Below are 14,590 nucleotides of genomic sequence, written 5' to 3'. Positions count from 1 at the left end.
GGTATTGAGTGTCTTTTTAGAGATCCTAGAGACTGTTCAGAAGCTGTTCCAGTTCATTGGATCAAAAATCCACTATTTACGAAAAGCTAAATACGGATTTGCACGATTGACCATAATGGCTTCAATTTTGAAAGATAGTAGTATCAGAGAGCACTTCCAGTTGGTGGGATAATTTGAGAATTGTCCATGCTCAAATGGCTAAAATATTGTACTTTTTGCTATTTCATCACTCCATTTTAAAAATAGGGAGGAAAAAAAAAAACAGGCCTGTTGAGAGGGTGGAAGAATGTCAATTGGAGAGTAAATCACAATAACCATGTGAAGCCACTCCTTAGTTAACTACTGCCTGAAGGTTAACTGTTCTTTAGAAGACTTCCAGGGTGTGGAGAGACTGGATGAGAGCTACTGCCCCTGTGTGTGCACAGGACTGTTGTATATGGGTGTGTGTTGTGTGTGCACGATGAAGGGCAAAGGAAATCAGTGAACAGGAAAGAAGGTCTAGAGAACAGAAAGCTAACAGAAAATCCTAAAACTTGGAGCCCTGGGAAAATTTGACTATTTTAAACTGTGCTGCTCATTTAAAAATAGTAAAATTACGCCATTATTCTTTCAGTATAAGAGAGAGATAAAAATACAGTTTTTCTAAATTGGAAAATTTGCTGTAATCTTGCTGCTTAATGACTGATTTCTTCCAACAGTTGCAAGGCAGTTTTTGCTCTGATAGGTTGATAAAGGAAACAAAATCAAGAACATATTGGAAGTTCTCAGAGAAAATTACAGTTTAGGTATATGTTGGGGGTGGATACTTAGACATTTTAATTGAAATAAAACAGTTTTATACTAATAGGGGATCACTGTGGGTGTACATTTGTAGTACATCTGCTCTTGAAGCATTTAAGAAGGGTTAAATGTATGTTAATGCTTTTGCAAGAAAATTATTTTTGATAACATCCGTCTCAGGAAACTAGCTTAGGAAATTGGTTTTTTAAAATAGTATAGATATTATACTTACATTTAGGGAATGAATTGGGATTCTTTGTAATGTTTTAAGAATTTCAAAGCTTTGGAGTTTTTTGGTTGTGTTCTTGTCTAGTGCTGATGAAAGTTAACAATAGTTAACACAAAGCAGATGATTAAAGGAAATTTACACATCTGGAGAGTGACCACAGTCTGCTATATGCCTCCAAACACCATTTTAATTGACCTACTTTTGATATTATGAAAGGCTCCTAATGATTTATACTACCCAATTGAAAATACTTTTTTTGGCAGATAAATTGAAAACATCTCAGTTGGCACCTCTACTGTTGATTTAGTTAACACGTGTGATAGATGATTAGTATCTCATGCTAAATATCTGCGGGACTTGAGACGCTTGTTGCTAGCTAACATTCACTGTGATCGCTTAAATAGTGCATTAATCTTGAGGATTTATAGATCCGTCAGGTTTTGGAATATGAGGGATTCTTATCAATGAAACAGACCATGGGTTCTCCTTGTAATAGCATGGGGATGTTGGTTACAGCTGTGGACTCCCTGGCTCCATCTCATCTACTGATTTAGAATTTTGGGGCGTGGGGCTTGGGAATGTGTTTTAAACAAACTCTCCAAGGGAACATAGTTCATACTTCAGTTGAACAATGGCTGGTGTGGTTTATGGCTTTCTTTCATGGATGAGGAAACAGGCCCAGGGGGGGAGAGGTGACTGTTTTCATAGGAACCACAGCTTTGTCTTCTGGCACTAAAAGGACAGTGTTCCTTCCAGGAAGCCACATGACCTTAAATCAGGGCAGTTCCATTGCTCTCTCCATACAGAACTGGAAGAACTTCAAATTAGCCTTTATTTTTTCACATACTCCAGTGCCATCTATGACTTCAGTATAATATTTGGCTCAGCTGGACTGTGTGTGTGCTCATTTTTTGAAAGATACTTATCACCACTGTACCTACATGTTCAGAATAATAATTAAAAAAAGTTTTCAGGGGCTTATAGAGAACTCAATTTTAATGTGAAGTACTTATGCTCTACTTACTATGTTTTAATGGCAACCATTTTCCCCCTAGAAGTTCCTTGAGCGAGTCTGAATTGTAGCCAGAACACTTCTTTCCTCTTCAGACCCTTAACTGTGATTAATATAAAAAGGCACTTGTCAAAAGGGTTTAAAATGGCAACCTTGATATTGGAGCATATGGCAGTGGAGATGGGCCTGCATCCACTTACTCCATTATGTTATTTAACTTACGAATTCAACAATTTGTCTCTTACTCCCTGCTTAAAAGACGATGGCCGCATAAGCTGTTGTTAACCGTATCAGCAGGGTGGAATATTACTTCCCTTAGAGCAAAACCACAACTTTTCTTTGAGGATTTAGCATGCATTAGAGAAAGCCTGAAGCAGTTCAGAGATAAAGTGCTGGGCTGTTCAAGCAGCTCTCTCTTTGCCTCCAGAAGGGTTACTTTCCTGTTTAACACAAACATCCCTTCTGTGTTTATTGTATTAATGGAATTTTTAGGATCAGTGAGAGAGAGATTATGGTTTAGTGTTTGAAATAATATAGCTTGATGAATCTTTTTTATTTTAATGAGAAACTCCTTTTCATTGATTTGCCGCTTCAAAAAGTGAATCTTTTAGAAATTAAAGTGCATTAATTTAGTTATTCTGTATGGAAACAAAATGTAGAAAGTTAAAATTTGCATAAGTGAAGACCTTGATGATTTCAGATTATAGTGTGGTAGAGGTTAAGGAATGAGAGCCCATAGAATTTGTAAAAACAAATTCAGTCTAACCACTTAATGGCATGTGCAAGTAATTTGCCAATTAAATATTTCTAGTATCAGAAAGATCTTCAAAGTAAAAGTGGAGGCTTTGAATCTTAATTTTATACTTTAAGAAACATAATAGGAAATTACTTAGTTTTTGATCACTTTTCATTCAAAATTTTTATATATGAGCCCAGGGAAAGATGGATTTTAAATATTCGAGGAAAATTATTGCTTTTTGAGAAATGTATCAACTATGATATTTGCAAATCATACTGTGCCTGATTTTTTTGTATCATTTGTAAATATTTAGTGCCCAGATAATAATTTTCATTATAATTAAGACATTAGATTTTGGATTTTTACCATTTTGATGGTCACCTTCTATATTTAGAACATTGTAATAGGCATGCTTAATTCCAGAACAACCCTCTAAGATAGATATTTTATTCCCATTTTAAAGACTGAGAGAATTGAGTGAGAGTAAGTAATTTGCCCAATGTTACTCATTAACAAAAGGCAGATCTCTGGTGCTCCCAGGCTTTTTAAAAAACAGCTCTATTGAGATATAATTCACCCATTTATCCATTTAAAGTATATGATTCAGTGTTTTTTAGTACATTCATGGATTTGTATCACTGTCACCACATTCAATTTTAGAATATTTTCAATAGCCAACAAGAAACCCTACCTTAACAATACCCCCTTCCCCATTTTCTTCAGTCCCTCCATACCCTGGTAACCATTAATCTGCTTCGTCTGTCTGGATTGTCTATTCTGGGCATTTCATGTAAATGGAATCATACAATATGTGGTCTTTTGTGCCTGGTTTCTTTTATTTAGCATAATATTTTCAAGGTTCCATCCATGTTTTTGCATGTACTTTATTCCTTTTTATTTACGAATAATATTACATTGTATGGGTAGACCATCAGTTTATCCATTCGTTAACGGGCATGTGGGTTGTTTCTACTTTTTGACTATTATGATTAATATTGCTGTGAACATTCATGTACATATTTTTGTGTGGACACATTTCCATTTCCCTTGAGTATGTACTGAGAGCGGAATTGCTGGATCATATGATTAACTCTGTGTTTTACTTTTTTGAGAAACTGCCAGACTATTTTCCAAAGTGGCAGCACCATTTTATATCATTACCAACAGTATAGGAGGGTTGCAGTTTCTTCACATCCTCATCAACACTTGTCATTCTCTCTTTTTGATTGTAGCCATCCTAGTGGGGTGAAGCATTATCTCATTGTGGTTTTGATTTTCATTTCCCCTATGGCTAATAATGTAGAACATCTTTCCATGTGCTTATTGGCCATTTGTATGCCATCTTTGGAGAAATGTTTATTCATATCCTTTGCTGATTTTTAAATTGGATTATTCGTCTTATTGAATTGTGAGAGTTCTTTGTATATTTTAGAGTTCCTTATCAGATATGTGATTTGCAAAGTTTTTCTCCCAGCCTACAGAGGCTGTTTTTTTCACTTTCTTGATGGTGTCCTTTGGAATACAAAGTTTTAAATTGTGATAAAGTACAGTTTATCAATCCTTTTCTTTTTTTACTTGCGTTTTTTGTGTTATATCTAATAAATCATTGCTTAACCCAAGGTCACAAAGATTATGCCTATATTTTCTTCTAAAATTTTCTTGAAAATATGCCCATATTTTCTTCTAAAACTATTTGCAGTTTTAGCTTTTACATTTAGGTCTTTGGTCCATTTTCAGATATTAACAATTTTTGTATATGGTATGAGGCAGGGGCCCAATTTCATTCTTTTGCATGTGTATATCGAGTTGTCCCAGCACCATTTGTTGAAAAGACTAGTCTTTTCCTATTGAATTCTCTTGTCACCTTTATTGAAAATCAATTGATCATAAATGTAAGAGTTTACTTACCTCCCCCCCAACAATTCCTTCATTGATGGGCAAGAAAAACTACATCTTTCTCTGCTGCACTCCTTTTAATAAAAGGATTTGTTCTGTAAAATTTGGATTCAGCCAAAGGCTGCACTCAAGGATCCAGAAGGCCGCATGTGGCCCCAAGGCTGTAGATTCCCCATTTGTTCTTCTTTTTTAAGATTGTTTTGGCTCTTCTGGATTCCTTGAATTTTCATATGGATTTTAGGATCAGTTTGTCAATTTCTGCAAAGAAGCCAGGTAGGATTTTGATAGGGATTCCATTGAATCTGTAGATAATTTGGGGGGAATATTACCATTTTAATATTAACTTTGGAGAGTATTGCCATCTTTAACGATACTAAGTCTTTTAATCCATGTTCATAAATAAATGTTTTTCCATTTATTTAGGTCTTCCTTAATTTCTTTCAATTATGTTCTGTTGTTTTTACAGTATAAGTTTTACACATCTTTTGTTAAATTTATTCCTGAGTATTTTATTCTTTTTGAAGCTATTGTAAACAGAACTGTTTTCTTAATTTCATTTTTGGGTTGCTTATTTCAAATGTATAGGAGTACAATTAATTTTTTGTGTATCGATCTTATATCTTTCAACCTTGCTGGACTTATTTTTTTAACTCTAATAGTTTTTTAGTGGATTTCTTTGGACTGTCTATATATAAGATTATGCCATTTGTGGTCTGAGTTTTAAAAGTCCCAACTCTTTCCACTACAGTCATACTCTGTAGCCTGGGAAATGTATAAATTTGGGGAAATTAGTTGACCTTTTGAGGTTATCTTTAGGAAAGAACAACTGCCACGTTGTGATTGTCTTTTTATGTTATAAAAAATGCAGCAGACTTTTAAGTTGGAAACATTTGTGCAGAAAGCAAAGTCCCACAAATAAACTCAAAGGTTTTGTGAGCTTATTTGGTGAAGTCCTACTTTAAATAATACCACTGTTATTTGGTGATATTATGGGAACTATAGGCCTTCCAAACATAGCTTGTTTGGCACAGGCTGAAATAACGACGATTACACTTTAAAAGATAAGCATTCTAATTAACTTTCACTTTCAGGAGGAGTGGCTGAACTAAAGAAAAATATGACTTTATATATCCAAAATATACACCTACTGCTATATTAACATTTTAGTGCTAATTCAGTTTTGCCTTTAGCCTATATGACTTCTACCTAGGGGTAAGATTTTAAGGTCTTATGTTTTAGACCACGAGAGACCTTCTAATTCCTTTAAAGTTAGTGATAGGTCTGCCAAGCGGTGCTTATTTTAAAGCTCTCAGCCGGCGAGTTATGAGTTATTCTGAACCAAGTAAGCAACCAAAAAAGCTGAAACTTTTAGGTTTCCTCTTTGCTCTCCAGGACTGCCAGTTAGTTCTGGAAAGGTCAGGGAATGGTAGTTTAGTGAGAGGGCAATCCTAAGTTTGACTCCTGGAGTCTTTCATGGTAAAGCTCATGGGATTGCCTATGGGAGCCAGAGTATAGAACACAATTGGACTCGAAAATTGCTTTGGTTTTCCATTTCTGATTCCTAGCTATCAAATGAGAGGAGTACTCTTACCTTGTATTATCTCGCAAGGCGTGGAGAAATCTTAATCAAATGTTAAATGAGAAAGCTATTTGTGCCTCCTAAAAGGAGGAAAGAATATTAACCTAAGATGGTAATGTCTTCCAAAGTGAGGGGGAAATGTGAGCAACCCATTGTGATTATTGGGTTTATAGATACTGTTTCAATGCATGAGCCTGCAGGAAAATGTAGAGACCAAGCATTTCAGAAAATGAATGCCCAAGTATGATTTATTGGAGCAGAATGAAATGTTCAGAAACTTATGAGCCTATAAAATATTTTTGGAGAAAATATGCTGGTTTTCCAGAGTGGCAAGATTTAATAATTTGTTTTAAAAGAGTTTATTAGCTGTGAAAATGAGTAGAAATATTGGTAGGTTTCATCTCATCTTTCGCATATCATTTGGTTTGTCCAATTAGAATGACTTGGCAGTCTTACAATGTTTGCATACATAATCCTGTTAGTTAGGTCAGGAGAATGAAAAATAAATTTTGTAGAAATTGTACCAAGTGGTGGACAACTCCAGGCCTTTTTTTTCCTGTAGAGTTCCATGGCCAACTGTTCTTTTTATAGCAAACTTCTCTTCACCATAAATGTAGCATCAAGTCCTGGGGGCTTAAAAATAATAATATTTGCTGCTGGCAGGTGATGCCAATGTCTGTGGCTCCCTGGAGCAGGATCTGTCATGTCTCAGTGATCCCAGGTGGCTTTGGTCCAAAGCACTGTAACTGGACCTTTGATTCGCTTCAAAAGAAATGGACCTTTCTTCATGCTGTTGCTCTCCACTGAAAGACTCCCTCAAAGGACCATCTGAGTAAATCCTCTACAACCTTCAGGGCCCAGATCAAGTTTTATGTCCTGGAAGAAGCCTTTGTGTCCCACCTCTGTAAGTGCCTTTCTCCTTAAGCGCTTCCTTGCCAGGAGGACCCCCTGCAGTTTAGTGCTAATACAGTGTGTTAGCATACCTCCTTCCCAGGGGACTAGTACAGTGCTCTAAGCTATGCTACTTAGGAGTGCGATAGCTAGCTAGCTAAGTACTGGCATTCCTACAACAGCAGAGCAGGATGTTAGAACAGCCAAGGACTTGATGATGGGGCTGCATTCTCGGGATCATGTGGTTTGTACACTGGCCAACTCCAAGAGGCACCGGTCACATGAACCACGAAGTCCCATCCACTGGCGTTGTGTAACATGGCAGCCCTGAGTGTCCTTCTGGGTCTATACATGACCTGCATTTACGCATGCCTGCATTGTACTGACTGGTCTGGAGAGTTTTCCCTACCTCTTTCCTTTTAAATTTTAATCTGCTTCAATAGGAAGTTAAAAATTAGTAAGGAGTGAAGTGAATCTAACCCCTCCATATTCTTTGAGATAATTTTTTCCAAAATGAGATCCTCGACCCTTGCATCAGAAAAACCTGTAGTGCTAATTAAAATGCAAACTTTTCAGCCCTTCAATAGACTTAGTCTAGGAGTGGGGCAGAGGGTTTTAATGAAGAAGACTGATGGTAAACACTTCGCTGAAGTGTCAGGAAATGATTGGTGAAATAGTTTCTCAGTAAGGGAAACTATAGTGCCTCAAAGGGTTAATACCACTGTCCTTAATCTGTTGTTCTATCTATTATAAACCTTTTCTGATTCAAGTAAATCCAGCCACTACTTTGTGAACACTAGCTCCTTGCCTACCCATAGTGCCAGCCCCAGTGAGAGACTCAGATGTGAAAAATAGGGCCTTTGCTGTCAATATATTTGGAAATAAGAGATAAACAATAAGTATGTACAAACACACATCTATACATGCACATACATATACACACTATATATAGAGACATTTTTAAAAACAAATCACTATCATTAATGCATGTCTATAGGATTGTCAGATTTTAGAGTTGATATCTAAGAGATCTAAGATATCTTTTAGAGATATCTAAAGGATAATGTATATACTGTATACTACAGAGTGACTAGATTTTAATACTTCAGGCAGGCATTTGCGTAAGAGAGACAAACTATGGAATAGTACAAAAAGCTCTATACAGAGTACAAAGTTTTGGATTCAAATCTGAGCTCTAATAAACAGTAAATGGTAGTTACTTTAATTACAGGAAAAATAAGGTTGTTGGTTAGGGCGAGACCCATTGAAAATTCATTCAGTAATTTTTGAATAGCTTCAACTTATTTTTATATATTTATAATTTCAGACCATATAAATATAAAAATGGATAATGGGTGCCTTAGTTCTATATACCAACTATGTGGTTAATACCCTCTGTTACTGTCTATGGGACATTGAAGGGGAGAGGTCAAGAAGAGAAAGGACTTGTTCTTGACAGTTGTCCTATGATTATTACATTAGAACTTTATTCCACCAGAGTGCTTGGCAAAAGGAATTTTCAAGTTAACCGAGGATAAACCAGAAAGCCTTTTTTTTTTTTTTAATTTTTAAAAGAGACAGGGTCTCACTCTGTCCCTCAGGCTGGAGTGCAGTGATCTGATCATTGCAAACTCCTGGGCTCAAGTGATCTTCCTGAGTAGCTAGGGCTAAAGGTATGTGCCACTATGCCCGGCTAATTTTTAAATTTTTTTGTAAATGGGTCTTGCTGTGTTGCCCAGGCTGGTCAGGAACTTCAGGCCTCAAGAGATCCTCCCAACTTCGCCTACCAAAGTGCTGAGATTACAGGCGTGAGCCACTGTGCCTGGCCCAGAAGCCATTTTTGCTTATATATTATTTTTCTCAAACTTATTATAGTATACAATTTTATTCATAGTGTAAAAAGTTGTTTGCTTTATTTTTAATCGCATCTTTATCATTTGAACATCATTTCTCATTAGGTGATCTGTTGGTCTAGATTAGAAGATTGTGGGAGTCTTCATTGAATCTCTCTTGGGCCTGCTTTGTACAGAGGTATAGAACTGGAAAGGAGCTACAGATTATTTCGGTTAATATGTTTTGCCACTGAAGAAAGTCACACTTGGAGATATTAAGGGACTTATATATATAGCCATTAGAACAATACCTGGTGCATGGTGAGTGCCCAAGAAATTTTAACTGCTGTTATTGGTAGAATTTGAACCTAAGTCATTTGAAATTAAGTTCAGTGATTTCTTCTCACAGACTCTCAGAAGAGTCTCTCCTAGCTAATTAATTCCTTTTATTGACTCCTGGTCAGACTCTCTGGAAATCTTTTTTTTTAATCCTAATTCTGGATTCACTTCATTTTTTTTAAATATCATGTCTCTTTTTTTTCCCTAAAAGTGGAGAACACAATAAATTCAGAGAAACCGAGGGTTGCACTTTAAAACTTTTATTTTATTGTCTTCGTCAGTGCCAACCTGAGGTTTTCTGCCACCTTTTATAAAATTTATGCACTGCATAATTCTGATTTTTACTACCTTCTCGGCAAATACACCTTATGCTAATGGTGGCATTACTGTTTCTTCATGGCAAGACTTTAAAAATTTCTGGAAACTTTAAAAGCATGGAATAAAAACTTTGTGGGTATAATAGAGATGGAAGTAGGAAATTTGGGGGGAAACAGTAGAACCTGTGCCAAAGGTTTTGGCACCCTTTATGGGACCAAAGAACTTTATTCTTTTTCCTTTTTTAAAAACATAGAAGCAAAATTTAAAAAAAGGTATCAGGCACAGTTTGCTCATAAAAATGTGCAGGTTTGGTAGATGTATTTAAAGATGCGAAAGCCAGGAAAAAATTTATTAATACAAATAATTTGTGTTTTTTCCATCCTCCAAACATATGCTTCTGTTGGGAGGGAGACTAATAAATGAAGCTTTAGAAAAGTAAGGTTTTTCATAGTCTTTTTTTCTGTCATTCCTCTTACAGTTTTGTAGTGGAGGCTGAAAATAGGTGATGAATCAATACTAGCACATTTGGTAGCCCGTGTTGCAATGGGATTATTTGGACAATTTGAGAATTTATGTCAAGAGGAAAAGAGAGCAATGGAGAGTTAAAGAATTGGGCTCCTGGCTTTTCTTCCCATTTTCTTTGTCTTCAAGTGCAGCTTGATAAATTGTTGGACTTTTTAAGGCTCAAGTAGAGTGTTACGGATGTGGAATATGTGCTTCAAGTTTTTTCTAACTGATTCCTAAATCTTCCAGTAACTTTTAAATAACTTGATAAAGACTGTATTTAAGACTTGTGTATTATATGTGTTTGTGTATGTGTTTACTGCCACTAAAGATTGAATTCTATTTCCCGTACCTAGAAAATAATCAAGATATATGGAACAAACAAATAAGATGATAATAGAAAATAATCAGTATATATTGGAACAAACAGATGATAATAGTTTTAGTTTATTACTTTTGTTTCCTACAGCCTTAGGCTGTGTGTGTGTGTGCGCGCGCGCGTGTGTGTGTCTGAGAGAGAGAGTGACTTCATGATTTTTTTCCCCCTTTATTTTGTTAGGTGGGATACTTAACTTTGATTTCTTGACAGATTCCATGAGGATTCCAACATTTATTTCTGCCACAGTTTTATAATCTGTGCGTATGTTTAAAATTGAGTTACTTTTTCATAAGAAGAAATAGCAATATCCATTTAATAACAGATTTTGTAAGGAAGACCCTGACTTGTTTTAATCAACCTTTCTTTTCTCTTTTCAGAGGATGTTAAGCAAGTTTTCGGACAGACCACAATTCACCAACATATTCCATTTAACTGGGATTCGGAATTTGTGCAACTACATTTTGGAAAAGAAAGAAAGAGACACCTGACATACGCGGAATTCACTCAGTTTTTACTGGTGGGTCTAGCTCTTAAAAAGCTAAAAAGAGTAAATAAGTAAAACCTGAGATCAAATTGTGACTGAAGGATACTAGCTTTGATTTGAGCCCTGAAATCTGATTTATTGCAAACTTTCTAAACCTGGCAAACCTGTCTCCATTTAGAAGTATTTCTTTGTTAATAGGTCAAAATCATAGCATTAAATGGGCTCTTAACAGATTGTGTAGAACCCCTTCGTGTTTAAAAGGAACACACATTGAGTCCCCAGGAAATCAAGTGATTTCCTCAAGGTCACTTAGGACAGGAGGGGCAAAATTGGAACTGTTGTGGCTTATGACTGGCTCTACTACTATTTACCAGTATTTTGTTTTGCCCTGAGAAATGGGCAGATGTCATCATCAGTATCACAGTCATTTCACCTGAGGTTTTTATAGATACAGTCCTGGGTCTCAAACTTGGCTGCATATAGGAATCACCTGGGGAGCTTTAAGAACTATTATTGCCAGGGTCCCAACTCTAGAGATTTGATTTGATGGAGGGTGGGGTGGTGGGGAGCATGGCATTGGAGGCTATTTAACACTTCTTGGGTAGTTCCGATGTGTAGTCAGCTTGGGGAACCACTGTTCTAAGGACACTTGGGCACTTGCTTCCCACAGGTTAGATGCTGTAGGATTTGTCTCCATTTCTGGGGTGCACTGTCCCTAGCCCAGTCCCTCCTGCCCTTCTCTCCTTTCCCCTTTCCATTATGATCATATCATTGGTCCATTGAGGATGCCAGCAGAAGAGTATTAACAAAATATGATTATAGTTTACTTTTCCTTCTAAAGCATCATTTAAAATGTTTTAATCCCGATACTAACATTTAGTCATTAGAGGTCAGTATCTATACAATATTAATATATAGGTTTCTAACAAACCATTCTTCCTTCTGGATTTTTGTGCATTTGACTTTTTTCTAACAAATTATATTTATACTTTATTAAATCCAATACTTTAAAAGACTCATTTAAGAGGATTCACTTGGTATAAATTTTGCATCTTGAGGAAAAATTTGCCAGGGAAATCACTTTCAATTCTTTGTTACTAGAAGTGTTGTTAGTAGGCATCTTGGTACCCCTGGTTTTTTCGTGTTTCACACCTTATCAGAGCCCTCTGAGGAGTGGTTGGAGACACAGTTCTGGGTGGAGGTGGAGGGTGCATAGGCGCACACACGTGCGCTGCCGTGGCGCTCATTCAGGAAGCGTTTTGTGGTATCCATTCTTAGGGACTAGCATACATAATACATGAACTTCAATAGGTGCTTCCCTGTTAACTTTCAGTGGTATTGCTGTGATGTGTAGAATTTGTCATGCTTTTTAGCTTGCTTTTATTTTCCAGGCCTTCAGAAACTTAAAACAAGATACTTTAAACCTGCCTTTGTATTTTTTAAAAACATGTCTGTGAATCCCTGTTTTCAGTTCTCTATAGACATAAACTTACTTAACCAAGGTGAAGGATGTAACATGAGTTGTTGGATTTTTGTTATTGTTTACATAGGACATTGGTGCACAGTAGGAGTCGGTATTCACTTTGATGAGGAATAATTGCAATAATGTTACTGAGACAAACGTCTCCAATTGACTTTATGGAACACAGCCTAATTAACTTTTAATCTTAATGGGATGTTAGCAGTAGTAAGGATGATGGTGTTTCCCCCTTTAAACAAGTGTCAATTATGCTGAATTGAGTCGATTTTAAGCCGCTCACAGCAGCTTCTAGGCCTTCCTGAAGATATGAGGAAACCAGAGTCGAGGATTAGATGACTCAGGGATTACTGGTTATGTTTGCAGCTCTAACTTGTAGGGCACACACTTAAATTTGACTCCATTGTATAATGGTAAATGGAAGGATCCCACGGTGCCCTGCATGGGATGATTGTGACTTTGTAGTCAGAATGGAAGCACTACACTTTTACTAGATTAAAATGGTCACGGTGGTTAATGATGTTGGTCAGGGCCTTGCTTTTGTGCCATACTCCAGACCCAGATTTACAGGAATTACTGGATGTACCACGATAGGCTTTACTGATGAATGCCAGTTTTGATGTCTACCGTTGGGTCACTGTCCACCATTTCAGATGTTTTGTTTGCTCCCTTCAAACTCTATCTGAATGCAGGTAGCACTTCAGACCTCTACTTCAAATGCTTTGTGTGCTTCCCTTGGGCACCTTTCTGGAAGCAGGTAGCTTCTTAAAAGGTATAAGTGAATTTAATCTCCTGTGTTTTCAGACTCTTACTTTGTCAGGCATGTACCCGCCTTTCTGCTCTAGGGCAGGGCCTAGAAACAGGCACCAGCAACAGGTACCAGCTCCCCGGCAGGTGCCAAGGTTGTGAAGGCAGATACTTGGCTGCTTGAGATGTGAAAGAGCTGCCACCATGCATGCTGTTACCTGTCACCTGATGAGGAAGAGGAGCGGCTGTAGGGACAGCTGAGAGAAGTGCTTGTGGTTTCAGGGAGCCTGAACCCTATATAGAGACAGCACCACTCTGTTTCATTGAAGGTCTCTAGAAAATAGCTCGGGTTGGTTCTAGCCAACATTACCCATGTTTATGTACGTACCCATGAGTGATTGGTAGGCATTGCCATTCTCTGCAACTTCCAATTTTGCTCCTCATTTAATAAATATTTTACTGTAAGCAAGTATGAGTTTGTTAGAAGCCACTGTGTGGCTGTGAGGATCCTACTTGGTTCACATGTTCATCTATTTATGATCTGAACAGGTCCTCAATCGCTAAGGTGGTAGCAGTGATGGGCATGGCTTAAATGGTGAGCTGGTTTATCATTTCTGTGCTTTGGTTATAAAATCCATAAAGTGGTGAATCATTTTGATATTCTTTGACTTAAACTTGCTTTATTTGTACTTTGCATCTAACTAATAATGTTGAAGCAAGTAACAGGGACACAAGCCTCCTTCCTGCTGTCTTGTTCCTCGCTGGTAGGGAAGGATTTCAAAAGGGAGTGGGGCCACATTTCTGATAGCTCATCATTTATACTATTGTGTTTGCTGCTGCTTTTTTTAATGCCCAGTTCTATCATCTCCACTTAACTACATGAATGATGGTGTAAATGTGGATAACAGTTTTATATGTGGGTATGTTTGTATATTTTAAAATAGTCTACAAACCTCTCACATGTGTCTACTCTCAGCTCCTAGAGCAAAGCTCTGATTTTATGGTTGCTAGTTTAAAAATAGATTTTAATATACTGAATTTTTTAGAAAACGATTTGGATAAATTTTCCTATTCTATACCTGATGGAACTCCAGTTCATAAATCATATTAACATAAAGCTCTCTACCCTGTTGGGCGTATTTTTTTGTGCTGTGATTCTTACTGATATGGGGCAAACCATCCAATTCAGCATATGTTTTCTGAGCATGTAGGGTCTGTCAAGAGGCCTTGGTGCACAGGGCTAAGAGGTGCAGAGACCACAACTCTTGAGACACTCACGATGTATGAATCTGGGAATGTGTGTATCCGCACAACAGTGCAAAAGAAGCAGCCATAAGGAGGTATAAAATGTACACCCTATGAGTTTTCTCTTTTGTAGCATAAA

At 37.0% G+C, this 14,590-nt stretch overlaps 1 protein-coding gene across 2 annotated transcripts in view; it reads left to right on the top strand.

Moving 5' to 3' along the window:
- Positions 1 to 14,590, top strand: part of SLC25A13 (solute carrier family 25 (aspartate/glutamate carrier), member 13) — a 172,535-nt gene that overhangs the window by 76,092 nt on the left and 81,853 nt on the right. For both annotated transcript variants that reach the window (XM_012647814.1, XM_012647822.1), the window contains exon 5: positions 10,876 to 11,015. In XM_012647814.1, the coding sequence (XP_012503268.1) occupies positions 10,876 to 11,015 (140 nt within the window). The remainder of the gene's footprint in view (positions 1 to 10,875; positions 11,016 to 14,590) is intronic.

The sequence above is a fragment of the Propithecus coquereli genome, unplaced genomic scaffold, assembly GCF_000956105.1.
Source record: "Propithecus coquereli isolate 6110/MARCELLA unplaced genomic scaffold, Pcoq_1.0 Scaffold108, whole genome shotgun sequence".
NCBI lineage: Eukaryota > Metazoa > Chordata > Mammalia > Primates > Indriidae > Propithecus > Propithecus coquereli.
Note: the sequence above shows the minus strand (reverse complement) of the source record. Positions and strands in the feature narration are given on the sequence as shown.